The sequence below is a fragment of the Oenanthe melanoleuca genome, chromosome 8, assembly GCF_029582105.1.
Source record: "Oenanthe melanoleuca isolate GR-GAL-2019-014 chromosome 8, OMel1.0, whole genome shotgun sequence".
Taxonomy (NCBI): domain Eukaryota; kingdom Metazoa; phylum Chordata; class Aves; order Passeriformes; family Muscicapidae; genus Oenanthe; species Oenanthe melanoleuca.
Genome location: NC_079342.1, coordinates 6881908 through 6896794, shown reverse-complemented (window position 1 = coordinate 6896794; position 14887 = coordinate 6881908). Strand labels below are relative to the sequence as shown.

The 14887-nt window shown below is 37.8% G+C and overlaps 1 protein-coding gene across 4 annotated transcripts in view; it reads right to left on the bottom strand.

Moving 5' to 3' along the window:
• Window positions 1-4606: 4606 nt before the first annotated feature.
• CAMSAP2 (calmodulin regulated spectrin associated protein family member 2) overlaps window positions 4607-14887 on the bottom strand; it is an 80725-nt gene continuing 70444 nt past the window's right edge. For 2 of the 4 annotated variants that reach the window (XM_056497173.1, XM_056497171.1), the window contains 6 exons: window positions 14390-14526; window positions 13640-13860; window positions 12519-12591; window positions 10458-10573; window positions 9357-9475; window positions 4607-7893 (listed from right to left, as the gene is read on the bottom strand). In XM_056497173.1, coding sequence (XP_056353148.1) covers window positions 7588-7893; window positions 9357-9475; window positions 10458-10573; window positions 12519-12591; window positions 13640-13860; window positions 14390-14526 — 972 coding nt within the window. In that variant the 3' untranslated portion in view covers window positions 4607-7587. Of the gene's footprint in view, window positions 7894-9356; window positions 9476-10457; window positions 10574-12518; window positions 12619-13639; window positions 13861-14389; window positions 14527-14887 lie in introns of all 4 variants that reach the window. The other 2 variants (XM_056497170.1, XM_056497172.1) reach the window with 1 other exon arrangement.

Genomic DNA, 14887 nt, shown 5'->3' with positions numbered 1-14887 from the left:
AGGGACAGATGGCGGCGGCGGCCGCGCTGGGCGGGGCCGCTTTGTTCGCGGCGGGGCGAGCCCGCCCGGCGGGCAGGGCCGCGCCCCGCGCTGAGGGAACGCGGGGCGGAGCCGGGCGGGGCATTCCGCACTTGCCGGGCGGCAGCTGCAGCCCCGCCCGTCCCTCGGTGCTCCTGCCGGCGGGAGCGCTCCCCCAGCGCCCAGTGTCACCTCACAAAGGGCGGCCAGGCCGCGTTCCCGGCGCTGCCCAAGCCCTCCGAACCCCGCGGCGCTCCCGGCACACGAGCAGGGCAGGAGCGGCGCTGCCCGCCCGCCGCCCGGCTTTGGGCTCCTGCAGCGCGGGCCTCAGGCTCCTTGGCAGCACCTTTCGGGGTTGCAGGAGGTGCTGCCGCCTTTCAGGCCACCGGAGATTATTTTAGGGTGCTCGTGCTGTCATCTGCTTCTTAAGGCTGTTGAGCGAAGCACGCATTCTTCATAGAAATCTTACGTATGCATGCGTGATAGCTGATGTATTCATGTATAATTTGAATTTCAGTTACATTTTTGTAATTGTTAAAAGATTATGGCACCTCAGAGTGATTATAGTGAATAGTCAATAAGCTTGCTCTGTGTTTATATGAAGTGGTGAGATGTTAAAATGCAAGTACAGCACTTGGACAGAGTGCTTGTGACTACACTGCAGTGCACTGGCAGGCCCTGCCGAAAGGGAGATGGTGGCAATTTTCTGACAGGCTGATGCACGATTTTTAAATTTTCCTTTTTATTTTTTAGTTAGGCATGCGTGCCATGCATCAGAGATTCAGGGAAGGTTGCCAAGGTTCTGAGTGAAGCTGAACTGGATTCTCTGCCACATTAAAAAAATGCCAGTGAGGTCAAGTCTACTTACTACCTGTTTTGCTGAGGATCTGCTGAAGGGCAGAGGTGAACCTTGTTATTTTATAGTTTTGGTGAAGATACTATAGTAGCATCCTATGGGAAGAGAGTCCATGGAAGATCCTGTTCTCGGGTTGTTTGCAATTCTTTACTTAAGCACAGAAACGTGTTTGGGATGGTCTCAGCTTGCTTTGAACTCCCTGCTCATTACTGTAAAGGAGCAAACTCCCACGAACAGCAAAGCTGTTGGGTGTGGGTTTTAGAGAGCTTGAAAATCAGGATTAGTGGAGGAGGAGATCTGCATTGCCTAGTGACAAAACAGGGCGCTGCAGTCTGTGCTTGGAGCACTGCAGGAAAGAAAATAGTAATTGTATGCCTGTTTTACAAATGCTGCAGGTTAGAAATGAGAGCTGGAGAGCAGCACTGTGGAAAGGGCCTTGAGGGTCCTGGTCAATGACAAGCTGGACACGAGCCAGCAGTGCCCTGGCAGCCAGGAGGGACAGCCCTGTCCTGGGGCACCAGGCACAGCATCACAGCCGGGCAAGGGAGGGACTGTCCCCTCTGCTCTGAGCTGGGACACCTCACCTCAGTGCTGGGGGCAGCTCTGGGTGCCACGATATAAAACAGACATTGAGCAGCTAGGGAGCATCCAAAGGAGGGGAACGAGGATGGTGAAGGGGCCAGAATGAGAAGTCTCGAGGAGGGGCTGAGGGCACTGGGTCTGTTCAGCCTGGAGGAGACTGAGGGAGACCTCAGAGCAGTCACAGCTCCCCTGGCAGGGCAGAGCAGGGACAGGCACTGATCTCTTCTCTGGGGTGACAGCGACAGCACCCCAGGGAATGGCCTGAATCAGGGGGAGGTTTAGGTTATTTTTCAGGAAAAGATATTTAACCCAGAGGGTGCTTTGGGCAGTGGCACAGGCTCCCCAGGACCGTGGTCACAGCACCAGCCTGGCAGAGCTCAGGAAGCATTCAGACAATGCTCTCAGGCACAGGGTGTGATTCCTGGAGAGTTCTGTGCAGGGCCAGCAGTGGGACTCAGTGATCCTTGTGAGTCCCGATTCTGTGATTCTGTGTGTTGGCCCTAAAAATGGGCCAATCCCAATTTTCAGTACTTGTAACTGAGCCATTCAACTCCATACATTTTATATTTACATGTTCTTGTAAAAACTTAGAAAAAAATTATGTCAAAAACTTTATTCTGAAACAGTTTTTAATAATTTCAATAAAGGGTTTCCAGTACTTCCAGGAAACAATTCAGGATTATTCTTGCATAATCTATAGAATTCTTTATGTCAGCATCATAGCTCCAGTTTCAGGTAGTTTAAACAAGAAAAACACTGATCCAAAGTATAATCTGCCTTCAAGTAATTTAAATAATTGCAGGCTTGTGGGGCCTTGCTAGGTTTTGTACTGCAGACATTTAGATCAGTGATGATGAAGAAATAATAAGACAGAGCTGCTGTGATGGAAAGCTCCATATTAGCTTTTAGTCTTTCTACAAAGCTCCATTAACTGTGACATAAAAGTACATACAGATATTACTTAGTATGTCTCCATGAAGTTCACATACTTTTAACTGCAAACTTAAACACATGTGGAAGAATAATCTTTTACTATCTTGCTTAAACACATTTGTCAGTGGATAATGAAATACTTATTTACCCCTAAGCATTTCATACAACAAGTATGAAATGTTGTTTGTAATGTTGAGTAAGAGTCTGAAGAATGTTTTAAATAACTTTTATTCCAGTGAATGCTTACCTTATTTGTGTTGTTTTCTGCCTTTTCTGGAATCCTGGTGGTTATTAGCTCTTCTGATCAGTTCTTCTGGCAGTTCTGTCTAGCATCCATCAGCATTATCCTTGAATTCAGAAATTTGATTAAAAGAACTTCACCTCCCAAAGACTTTGTACTGAAATGTGCATGCTGTAGATTGTTTCCTTGTCTCTTACAGCAGTGGTTTTAAGTGCAAGAGCTGCTTTTCTTTCTTGCTAGAAGGAAATAAGCTGGACTAACTTCCCTACCATGTTTGACTCATTGCTGTAGTTTTCTAAATAAAACATGTATGTAAGCAAGTAGGTCTGAAGGTAAACGTGCATTTGTATGAATGCATATACAATGTATTTTTACCTAAATGGAGAAAAGAAAATTGCTTATAAATGTACAAAGATGTACATGTAAATATATTTTCCCCCTGTCATCTAGACCTGGAATAAGAGTGTTTATAGGGGATTTTTTTTCCTTTTGTTGTCTTAAATTTATTTAACTAGAAAACGTAAAAGCAGCTGTAAAGGGCTGTGACTGTCAAGATCCATCTTTATAGCCACAGTTCTTCAAGCTGCTTATTCAGCTCATTGAATTAGTAGCAAGACAGAAAAGAAATGCTATTTTGCTATGTGAAGAGATCTAAATAGTTAAAGTTTAGCCCTGTGTCTTTTTAATAAGTTCTTGGAAAAAAGACATCTGACATGGATCTGATCAGTACAGCTGGATTTGAGAAACAAAGTTGTTTTTTGCATCACATTTGTGTGGTGATCTATCTGAAAGCTTCTGTTCCAAGCATAAACCTCTCACTGGATCCCACAGCAGCACAAATTTTGAATCAGAAATTCTGTACAAATTCAGGCACACAGAACAGTCACATTATGTTAAATTAACCAGGGAATGAGCTGAAGTTTCTTGGCGACAGTGCTATTTGCCAAAAGATAGAAAAAACGAAGTCTGTTCTAAAGCGGATCTGTACAAAGGCTGTTTTTAGAGGAAAATTTTGAGCTGGGCTCACCACTGAAAAAAATAGCTTTACTGGGTGCAACTGTGTGTTTGTGTTCCAATATAATTCCTAGCTTGTGTGTCAGCCTGTTTGTGATGCTGTACAGGGAACTGACTGCACTGCCTGAAAAATAACCAGTTTTCAGGGGCAGGAGGGAAAGCTATTAATTTTCTTCAACAGTAGCTTTCAATTCACCATTAAAAGCTCTACTGTCAGATTGCTGGTATTCTTGAAGTTACCCTTCACACACCTCTGCAGTTCTGAGGTTCTTTATCTGTGCAAGTTAGCCCAGCAATTTCAAGTCTGCCTGTTGACAGTGCTGGGTTGTCATGGCCACTTTCAGCAAGGCCTTGCTCTTTACTCTGCAACCCAGGAGGACAACACAAAACTCCAATAAAGGCATGATTTGGACTGGAAAAATTACTAATTTTCAATTCCGGAAGAGGCCCGTCATTCTTTTTGTAGTGTTTCTGTTCAAGATAGAATCACTAGCAAGTACAAACTATTTCACTAGAAGCGACACACATGCTTTATACAGGAACTTGACAAAGATAAGACTTCAGTTCACCTTAACCTTTCAGGCTGAAGCAAATCTTTTAACCTGACCAGCAAGTTTGTGTGGCTTTGGAAAAATGGAAGTTAACCAGAGCCCAGAAGGTTATCAGATGACTTAGAACTGTGAAATTCACTTCTGAAGAGAACAGGGTAACACCTTGTTGACCTCACGAATGAAGTAGAAAGGTTATTCAATTATTCAATAGCCTTCCTCTGATAACATCAGAAATCTAGATTATCTATGGAAGTATAACCAAGGATGGGAAACAAAAGAAGAAATTGTAATTGTAATCATACAATTTCCACATTGCTGAAATATGAGAAGAAACAAGATTTAAACATTACCGTGAACATTTTATAATTTTAGTTTACACTTAAAGGTAAGCAAGACAACAAAAAAAAAATGTTATTTTGGTGCCATGCTTTTATTTAAAGGAAAGGAAAAAACTACACTGTACCACATAAGTAGCAATGACAATCTTTTACAGCACAGCATTTGAAAAAATATGGAAGCTATGCTCCATAGAAGTGGACAAGTAAGCACACAATACACTGTACATTTTTCAACAGTGCCCAATAAATCATAATTAAATAGCTGAATTTGGCTTTAAACAGCCAAATAATAAAAACTAACAGTCATATTAACACTTAAAAAAAAAAAAAAAATCAGTAGCTATTATGACTGTTAGAAGATGAAATTTTGCTCCAAAAACTAAGATGAGAGTTTGGCAATTCAGTCGTAGCAACAATAGTAATACCCCTGATGAAAGCACCAGTGTGTTCTGGAAAGGTCAGTGACAAATACTGGCCTTTATGGAAAGCTTTCCTTTTTTTTTGTTTTTTTTCTTTTTCTTCATTTTATTTAAACATGATCCCAACCAAAGATCCACTGTGATTAGAAAATTTGCAGGCTTAAAAAGGAAAAGCATCTCTAGCTTTACTTTCCCTGTATTAAGTAAAACCTTATACTGCGAGCAATGAAATTTTCAACAGCATTATTCACATTCTACTTTTAGACATTGCACAAATCTTTAACCTGTTGACAAACGCAAATTTCATAATACATTCAGATATATTTAAAATTACTCAGAGAATTCCTGTCATGTATTTAAGCTCACTTTGATTAGGTTGATGCATGTGTCTTTATGGTGTTGCAAATCTTCAGTTAAATCATAGAACATATTTTAGAAATAAAAAGCCTCCCATCATAAAACTTCTTTTGAAGTTATTCACCGTATGTGTGTGTCAGTTAATTCCAACCTCCTGGTTTCTTGAATCACTGTATATTATATACAGTTTCATATTGTTATTCAGGATGTTCCTACAGTGGCATCTGTAGGAAGTGTCTAACAGGCAGAATGTGCAAACCCTCTTTCCCCCCTTTTTAATATTATTTATATCCTATATACACAATATGTATACACTTGAAATATAAGAGTTACATATCCTGGTGATATACATGCAAACAGTAGGAATCAGCTAACTACAAATAGTTTTGAGCCACATACATAATAAACATGTATTTTAAAGTGTTTTTTCTTTTTTTTTTTTTTACAGTTTTAACAAATATACATAAATATAAGAACATAAATTACAGTAAACTGACAGCATTTTTGAGAAAATGTTTATAATCCAGATGCACTGATGCCTAAGGCCTTAAAATAATTTTAAAAAGTACTGTTCTAAACTGCTTAATGACATCTCATTCCTGTGCATCTTTTCTCTAAGTAAATGAGCACATCATAGTAGTGAGGCAGTTTCTCTCAAAGCAGTTTAATGAGAGAAATACAAACATCATTTTAGTCTCCCATGAAACTGAATGGACTACATACTTATAGCACAATACTGTCTTATGTGAATGGAGTTGTCACAACACTGAAACAGAACAGAATCACAAATCATTCAAGTCTTTTCCTGAGAATGAGATTTCCCTCCCCCCCAACAAATTCTCTGGTGATGTTATCAAAAAGCCACAGATTTAGGGGAGGCTTCAAGTTTGTGTTTTCTTTTTTTTTTTTTTTTTCAGAACAGTGCTATGTTAAAAGCAAATTATAAGAGAAACAAACACTGAAATGGGATAGTGATTTATAAAATAATCAAACACTGTTTTGAAATAAAATGCAGCCCTTTATAAATAATACTGAAATATGCCTAGAGTTTGGTTTTGCAAATGGTCGTGTTGTAGATTTACTGAAATGTCAGTTAGGCTTTTTTTCCATGTGTACTTAAAAATTGCTGTGTCACAAGACATCACCTGTTAGTGTCAAGAAAACAATTTACAAACACACAGAAAATTCTTAGCAGATGTCTGTTCCCTAGAAAACTGATTCAAGTCTGAATAGGCAGATCTGAAGGCAGGAAGTGGCCTGGATCTTAAAATCAATGGGAATTAGATACACAACTTCTCAAAGATCTGTGACTTAGTGAATTCTGTGATTCTTCTGAATATTTAGTGCTCTCTTAGGCAACATCAGGGATCTAGTTCTGAATGTTTCATGAGTTCCTATTCCTTCCTTGAAGAAGCAGGACCTGACCGTGTGGTCTCTCTCCAGCTGGAACAGTGCCAAGCAATGAATGCGCACTTGCTTAAACCATTTCAGAGACCTACCAAATCTTTTTACTTTGAGTTTTACAGGTGTTATGAACATGCACATGCTCAGTCATTACATCTGAGATGGCAATTTACTGAAAAAGAAATAAACTGCACCACCTGTACCCTGAGTTGTTAAATAATTCATTTGAAGGAAACTTCAAGCAGTTCAAAGGTTTTTTCCTTTACTGTTTAGTTTATAAGCAAATCAGTACTATTTAATTGAAAAAGAATTATAAATACACAGGGGAATGAATCTTGATTTTGTTACAGCACACAGTAAGGATCTTGGAGAACAGACCCATTCAGCTGTTATTCAGTGACATACAATTTATCATTTAGTCTTTACTGTAAGTCAGTATGCAAAGTTCAATGGTATTGGGAATATTAAGAAGTTTTTCTTTAGTGAAAGAAAGATATTTCAAGACAAGCACAAATACAAACATATAAGGCAACAGATGTAAAAAATGTAGTTTGAGTCACTAAAGAGGAACATTCAGTGCTTCAGTGTATCTAATCAAAATACAGAGCAAATATACTCTATATGTTGCATTAGCACATACAAATCTCCACACAAGTCAAACATTTCTGTAATCACTCATAATAATTCACCTAAGAGTTAATCTTCTGCACTCCTAAACACTGTGTTTACATTCCAGTTGGACATGATAACAGAACTCGGTGTCCAGTTTTAAGTTCTAAGAGTCTTGTTGGCAACTAGAAATCTATTCCTATAGGCAGTAAAGATGAAGTGCAAGTTTATCATAATTGTCTCAAGCAATTTTTTTTCCCATCTACTATGCCTTGGTGGGTAAGAGTTTCTTAGGAGTTACTGGTCTCTTGGTTTGCCACAAATGGCTGTGAATTGTAATTGCATCGACACTGGCAGACAAAGTTTTGGCAGGTATGTGGCTAAATTGCTTCCTGTCAGAGTTGTATTTATACAGTCCCTCTATCATTTTCTTTGTGATAGATTTGGGACCTATTCCTGTTAATTTATTGATTTCTTCTGTATCAGGGCAGTACGTATACAGAGATCTGAACTGGCAGCCTGAATCCCGGAACAAGATTAAGAAATTATTGGCATCAGATTTTTCCATTTCCTTTAAAAGAAAGAAAGAAAGAAAGAAAAACATTCAGAATATGAATTCTGCATTGTAATTAGAAAACATTTCAATTAGTTAGATTTCATTTTGAATCAGTTTTCTCCAAAAACTGTCCACTAAAAGATCTTATTTTCAATCATTAAAATTTGCTAAGCTTCACCTGTCTGAATTTTGATAGGGTAGAAATTAATCTCAATCAAAACCTAATTTATTTAGACAATTTCAGCTATACTTGTTTAGTTGTACCTTAAGAACAGACATCCCAAAAGTCTTTTTGTAGACCAAATAAAAATTATTTTCATCATTCATTTCATCAAGCTGGTCTAATACTTGAAAGTTTGGGAACAGGAAACTTGACACACATCTCAGTATGTCTGAAAGATCCTCTGGTACTAAAATGGAATTTCAGTCATCCCTAAATCCTCAAGCTTGGTCAAACCATGAAGTCAGTTGAAATGTACTGAACAAAATTTTTTTATTAGTTAAAATCTTCAGATTCCTATTCCACTTAACAGACCTTCTATGGGACACATGCCCTGAACATATACAGCTTCTTTCAAGTGATGCTTGCTTTGTCCTAGAGTTAAACATTATATTTTTGCAGCTATTTTTTTCTGGGATTTCTGAGGATCATTTTGCTCCCAGTTACATAAACTCCAAGAGTGTATCCTGACTTGGTATTTCCAAAAAGTGTCTGGAAAGACAGAGAAAGCAGCATCTAGACATAGATGCAGAAGGATTACAAAGGAAAAAAAAAAGGCAAGAAATACTGCTGTGAAGTTTATTCCAGAAATGAAATTCAGTCTGGATTCCAAGTGTCTGTGAGGTTTGATATCAATTAATCTGTTGTATTTGTCATAGCTGGTAAAAGGAACAGTCCTCTTAGTCTCAAGGCTCAGACTATGTTATTCCTTTTGCCTGGAAACATATTGTCCCCCAAGTTCTTACAATATTTGTGCATCTTCAGAAAGGTTTATAGCCATGTAAGAGAGAAGACTGGAAGGCACCTTCCTGTAGTAGAAAGTCCTGAATTTGCACTAGTGCTTGGAAACTGGAGAAGAGCCTAGAAGGGATGCATTTCAATTCTTTCTGTTCATGAGGATGCTGTGCTGTAGTTCTAAAGTTCCCAATGAGAGGATCTTTATGTTTAAGGGAAAACAACTTTGGGAGCAAATTACAAAAACCTAGATACTGAAGTTCCCCCATAAAACAAGCAATAGCTATTAATTAAATGTGAATTAATTCAGCTTCCTATGCTGCATGTACAAAGTAACAGCTCTTGTTTCTACAGCACTGGAGAACCTTTCTGCCTACACAGGAAGCAAGTCACAGAATTTACTCCATCCCTTCACTGATTGCTGCCATAATCTCTAAGGTTTCCTTTCAGTATCTGCATTTATGCTTTAGATTCTCCATAATGCACATAGGTGTTTATGCTTTTAGGGGAAAAATACTCTTACCTCTAGGATCTTTTTCTTTTGACCTTCATTTACTTTTCCAGCCAGGCAGCAATGTGCCAGTGCATTCTGAATTATATACTTATTGGATTTAGCACTGGGTTCTTTGAAGAGCTTTGGTCCTATGCAAAAGGAACGACAAGCTAAATTAATCAATAAGCCAACAAAGAGTTACTTTGAATGCTGTGAAGCACTTCTGGTGTGGAACTTTTGCATGCATAGAAACACAAATCCAGGAATAATACAGAATTTGGTTAGAGACCACAGTTTCACAAACAAGTAAAATGTCATTCAGCTGTCATTGAATTTACTTACAAATGTGTCTTTCATTATTAAATCATTATTATTGGCAGCCTTGGTAAGTATTTTTTCTCTCAGAGGACCTTTTCTATAAACAACAAAACATTTTGTTTTTTCTAACCGAAATTTAATCAGGAGGGAAATTCTAACCAGGAGAGAGCAGAGTCTTTCTTTTTCTACACCTGTGATTTCAAGGCTGCAAGGTATAGCAATGAGGCATATGCAGTGCTTAGAGTAACTGTTGCCTGTTGTCTTTGGAATTCCAGAAGTGTTTTACCCAAAACTATGGATGAAAGATCTGGCCTTACACTTGACAGGTTATTCTGTCTGTAAAATGACTCATTTGGTTGAAGAAAAATCTACTGTTTTAATTTCTGAAATGTCTTGACTTGGGTCAAGACCATTTAAAAAAACCCAACCCATGAGTACCAATTACGAAAATAATGTACAAGCATCAATTAAATTTAAGATTAAATCTCAGTTTGTCTAAGCTTTGGGGAAAAAAACCCCTAGAAAATGCCTAACTTTATGCCATTATTCTCACAAAGAAAGCAATATTAGGTTGGCAAAAGTGGAGCTTTCATAATCCTGATGATGCAAGGTCTTGGCAGTATCATGTGTGTGGTATAGTTAGAGAAAAGGGAGGAAAATACCCTTACTATTTGATTCATAATATAATAAAGAATCAGTAGTCTGATCATAAAATTCTTAATAAACAACAAAGGATCTGTTAGGAAAAAAATAGTGCAGAATATTTAAAGATTTCTTGCTGCTGCAAGTTTTCTGACTATTGTTGTCACTGACCTGTGTACTCTGTAGCAGAGGCGACTGAAGAAGTTGTAGATGCATTTTCCCAATCTTTTTCTCCATTACGACTACCACAGCGACTTGGAGATAAAAATCCTTCCACAGATTCAGACCTAAACATTAGTTTTAAAATCTATTAAAAAAATTCACAAAGTTCAGCTGGGAAGCCTTCTGATATGAAAAGAAGGCAAGGTAGAACATAATGATCTGAATTACAAACTATAAACCTAAATGCACAATATTTTGTGTGTTTTGAGTGATGCAAGAAGTTGGTCTTTACATGAGGTATGTGTTAATTTTTGGGCTTCATCTGAGGGACAGAAACCTAATAGATGTTCTTGGCTGTGGAACAGAATTACTTAAGTGGAAATTCATGTTACTCTTAACATGTACTGGCAAACCAATGTTATCTCATGTAGTGAACAAACCAGTTCTTGATAGTATGATGAATATGAAGTAAAAATTTATTTCATTTATACTTATGACTTATGGCAGTGAGAACTGCTGTATTTTAAACAGCAAAACAATTTCCCTTCTAGTTTTTGTTTTCACAAGCAATAACTTCTGGTGCTGTAATTCTTCAGGCTGCACTCAAATGTGGATAATTTTGCATTTAAAAGTCTAAGTCTAAGTTGCCAAGTTTTTCTTAGATTATTACAAGATATTTGAAACATTTCTGATTGTGGCTACTGCAAAAGCCAATCAAATTTGCAGCTTGGAATGGAAGTTTTCTAAGTGAGAAAATGGCACAGAATAAGGAAAAAAGCGGTATCATATTTGTGTGGTATCAAAATTTGTGTACATGCTCATTTTCAGTAAAACCAGCAACAGAGGAAAATTCAATTTATCATATATCCTACACCTTTTGTGATTAGCACCTGCATGAAGAAGGTGACAAATGCATCATTGAGATTCTCTCAGTGGGATCATCAAAAACAATGGTGATGCAAGGACAAGGTGACAAAATGAGTTTGGAAAGATACTGAAAATTCTTTCAACTCTGTTGCTTTTTAAAAATATTTAAAAAATCTCAATTCCCTAAAGAAATCCAAAGCTTGAGGAATATGTACTGCTCATTACAAGCATAGTACAGCACTGTACAACTCCAGCTCCAAACACGTGGTCATCTCCTGCAAAGCCCATGTAGACGAGCAACATAAAGCCTTTTGTAATAGCTAATATAGCTGGAACTAGCTATATTAGCTCTCAGCTGAAACTGATAATTTTTAAGAGATGACAAGAAATATTAGGCTAATTGGATCATTTATGAAAGTTTCTTATGTAATACCTGGAAAGTCAGTTCTTGAGACATCAAGGTAATTGAGAAGTCAACTGAAGCCAGCTGCAGGTTTATCAGAGCTGATGAATAATGTGTAGTGGCCACAAAGACATGACATGCAATATCATAATATGTAGTAGTCCTTATTAGCCCCCTTCTCATAGTTTGCCTTTCTTCCCTACTTCTTTTTTATACAAAGAAAATAGTACTTGTCTGAATATTATCAAGTAGTTTACAGAAATAGTAATTTTCCTCTGAATATATGAGACTTGTACTAAAAAATTTAAATTTTTTCTGTTGTTTTCAGGTTTTTAATGCAAAATAAATTCTGGTGTTTGGAAAAGGCTGATGTCCTTGTGAGCATTCAATAATTCCCTGTACAACTGCTAAAGAAAAAAAAAACAAACAGAAAATAAAATTCTATGTTAAAAAAAAGAAAAGCAGCTATGTAGTTGCACGTAGCATACAGGTTTAGTAAAATATCCACAGGTTGGGACCTAGATACAAACAGGTGAATTAAAGAGGCTGTGTGAACAGCATTTTGTTTTGACCTCATTTATACCTGCCCAACTGGTTTACTTGGTAGAATTTGCAAAACAAATGATCATGGCTTGGTTCCCGAATGTCTGACAGTGGAAACTATCCACTCATGTCTCAAATGAGGAAAACACACCTCTTCTCAGAGTACACAATATATACATGACCTCTGAAAAATTCATGTTAGTTTTACATAGCTGATTATGAAACTGTATTAAATGAAATGGTTATTTTAGCTTTACCTTGGTGTTCTCTTGCCTGACTGCACACTCTCATTGTCCCCTGTATTCAGCGATGCCAATGAAAGACTAGATACTGAAAAAACACGATAAAGCTGTGAACCTGGATAAAAACAAAGTTAAAGCTTATAAACCTATGCAAGTAGGAGAGTCTGTTCATCAGACCAACACCAGCATCTGAAACTCAGTAAGAGCTTTTCTACATGGGACTAACACCCATCCATGATATACCTGCATGCATATGTGCTGCACTTGATGTAAACACTTGCTGACACCCAGTCTTGGCAGTCACTGGGGATGGGCTCAGGCTAAACACTAATGGGAAGCATGGACATGGGAAAATTGGCACTATGCAAATCAATGAATGCAATTAAAGTTAACAAGTCTTCTTGAAAGAGAGCTTAAGAGACTTAATTTAAAGCTTTACTTGGAAGGTGTTAAGGAAATACTCTAAATTACACTGGAAGATAGAGGGAAGCAGCCAGAGAAAATGTAGCACAACAACAAGGGTAAAGGAGGCTGAAACAAAAAGGATCACTGAACAATCTTGTTATTTTTTCCAATTGTAAATTGACAATACTTCTTCCAGCCATTACTGCAAGTTATTTTGTATGTAAAAGGATGCTGAATTATTCCACATGGTTAGTGTTGCTATGTTCTTAACAATACATGCAGCTGGTGAGCAAAACAGAAAAAAACCATGAAATATAAAAGTAACTTTCAGATTTTAATTTTTTCCGTATTGTATGAGTTTAAGTACTCTTACCTTATGGTCACCATTTTATTTTTGATCCCTTATCTCCCAACTTTTATTCACTCTTAGCTCTACAGGTGCAAGAAGAGATTAGTGAAGAAAACAGAGGTGTGCATGAAACTTGCAACACATATTCGTCCTTCCACTGGGTTTTCAGAGCTAACATTTTTGTTTGCTGATATATGCATGCATGCATAGCAGGTAAGTGACACTCATCTTCCCATTTCTATGCCAAATTTTGCTTTCCAGTTTGGACACGTGCATTTTCAATTTAGATGAGACACTCATAAACGCACGTGCTTGTTAAGACCAAAACCCAAGCTGGTGTTTTAGCATGAACAGACTCTTTTTCCACATAAACATTTGTTACCTGGTGGACCTTTGATTGGTGTCTTAGGTGATTCAATATGGTCTCTATGAATAGATTTTGGACGTGGCTTTTTCTGTTTGATGGAGAGGGAACGTGGCTTTATGACAGTATCCATGTCTTCCATAAGCTTTAGCTGTTTTCTTCTCATATATTCCTGCTTAATGAATTCTCGCCGTGCTCGTTCATCCTCCTTCTTCTGACGTTCTTCTTCTGTTTTGCGTCTAAAAATTATCAAAAAAATTCAGCAGTAGAAACTTTTCAAATAAGGGATTTCAGCTAGCACAGTGAGAACAACACAAGCATCAGATTTTTGGAACTTCAACATTCTCAAACACTAGTAAGAGGCAATTGCTTTTAAATTTTTCCACAATTTTCAGAGAGTTTAAACTATTTGGGATATTGCTACTAATAAAACCAAATGCAGGTTTATGAGTTTCATTGCAGTAACTAAGTGAACATTGTGCTTTTGTGCAGAAAGAACCCTGAGGGATAGGCTCCCTCAGAACTGTGCTCAACCAGCACAGCTCCCAGCCTGAGAGCTACAGACTGATGCCACCTGCTGTCCTGCAGGGCCAGCTGGGCTCCTCTGCACATCTGGTAATTTTTACTGCTCTAGCAGTAAATAACTTGAATATTAAGATGCAATTCTTTGACATGCAAGTTACACTTTTAACAAACCAGACATTTTTATGTTCACCATTAAATTTGGATCAGAACATGTCAGATCATTTGGATCAGAACAAGTTTTACCTTGTCTCTTCCTTCTTATGTTCTAGTTCTGCTTCCAGCTGCTGCTTTCGAAGCAAAGTCTCTCTTTCCCTTCTCAAACGCTTCTCCAACAATGCTGCTCGTTTCATTGCCATATCATTTTCTGCCTTTTGATCATCCTAGCAACCGTTTTTGAAGGAAAAGGACCAAAAAATATTAAGATCTCTAAATTCAGTAACTGATTTTGTCAAGTCACTTAATTCTGTATACTGGGTATCCTAACATACTCTTGCAGTATTTGGAATAAGTTTATTTTTTTAAGATTTTTCTTAATACGCTTAAAAACTTCATAATGGAATTTTTCCTTCTTGAGTCAAACAAAATTCAACACTGATATGAGAAAACTTGCTAAGTGAGATATTTTAGTTTAGAGTCAGATCCCACATAGCACACTACTCCTTTCAGCTGGAAGAGTCTGCATGTATGAACATGAAGGTAATTATCACAAACCCCAATAATTATGCGCCATATAAAAGTAAC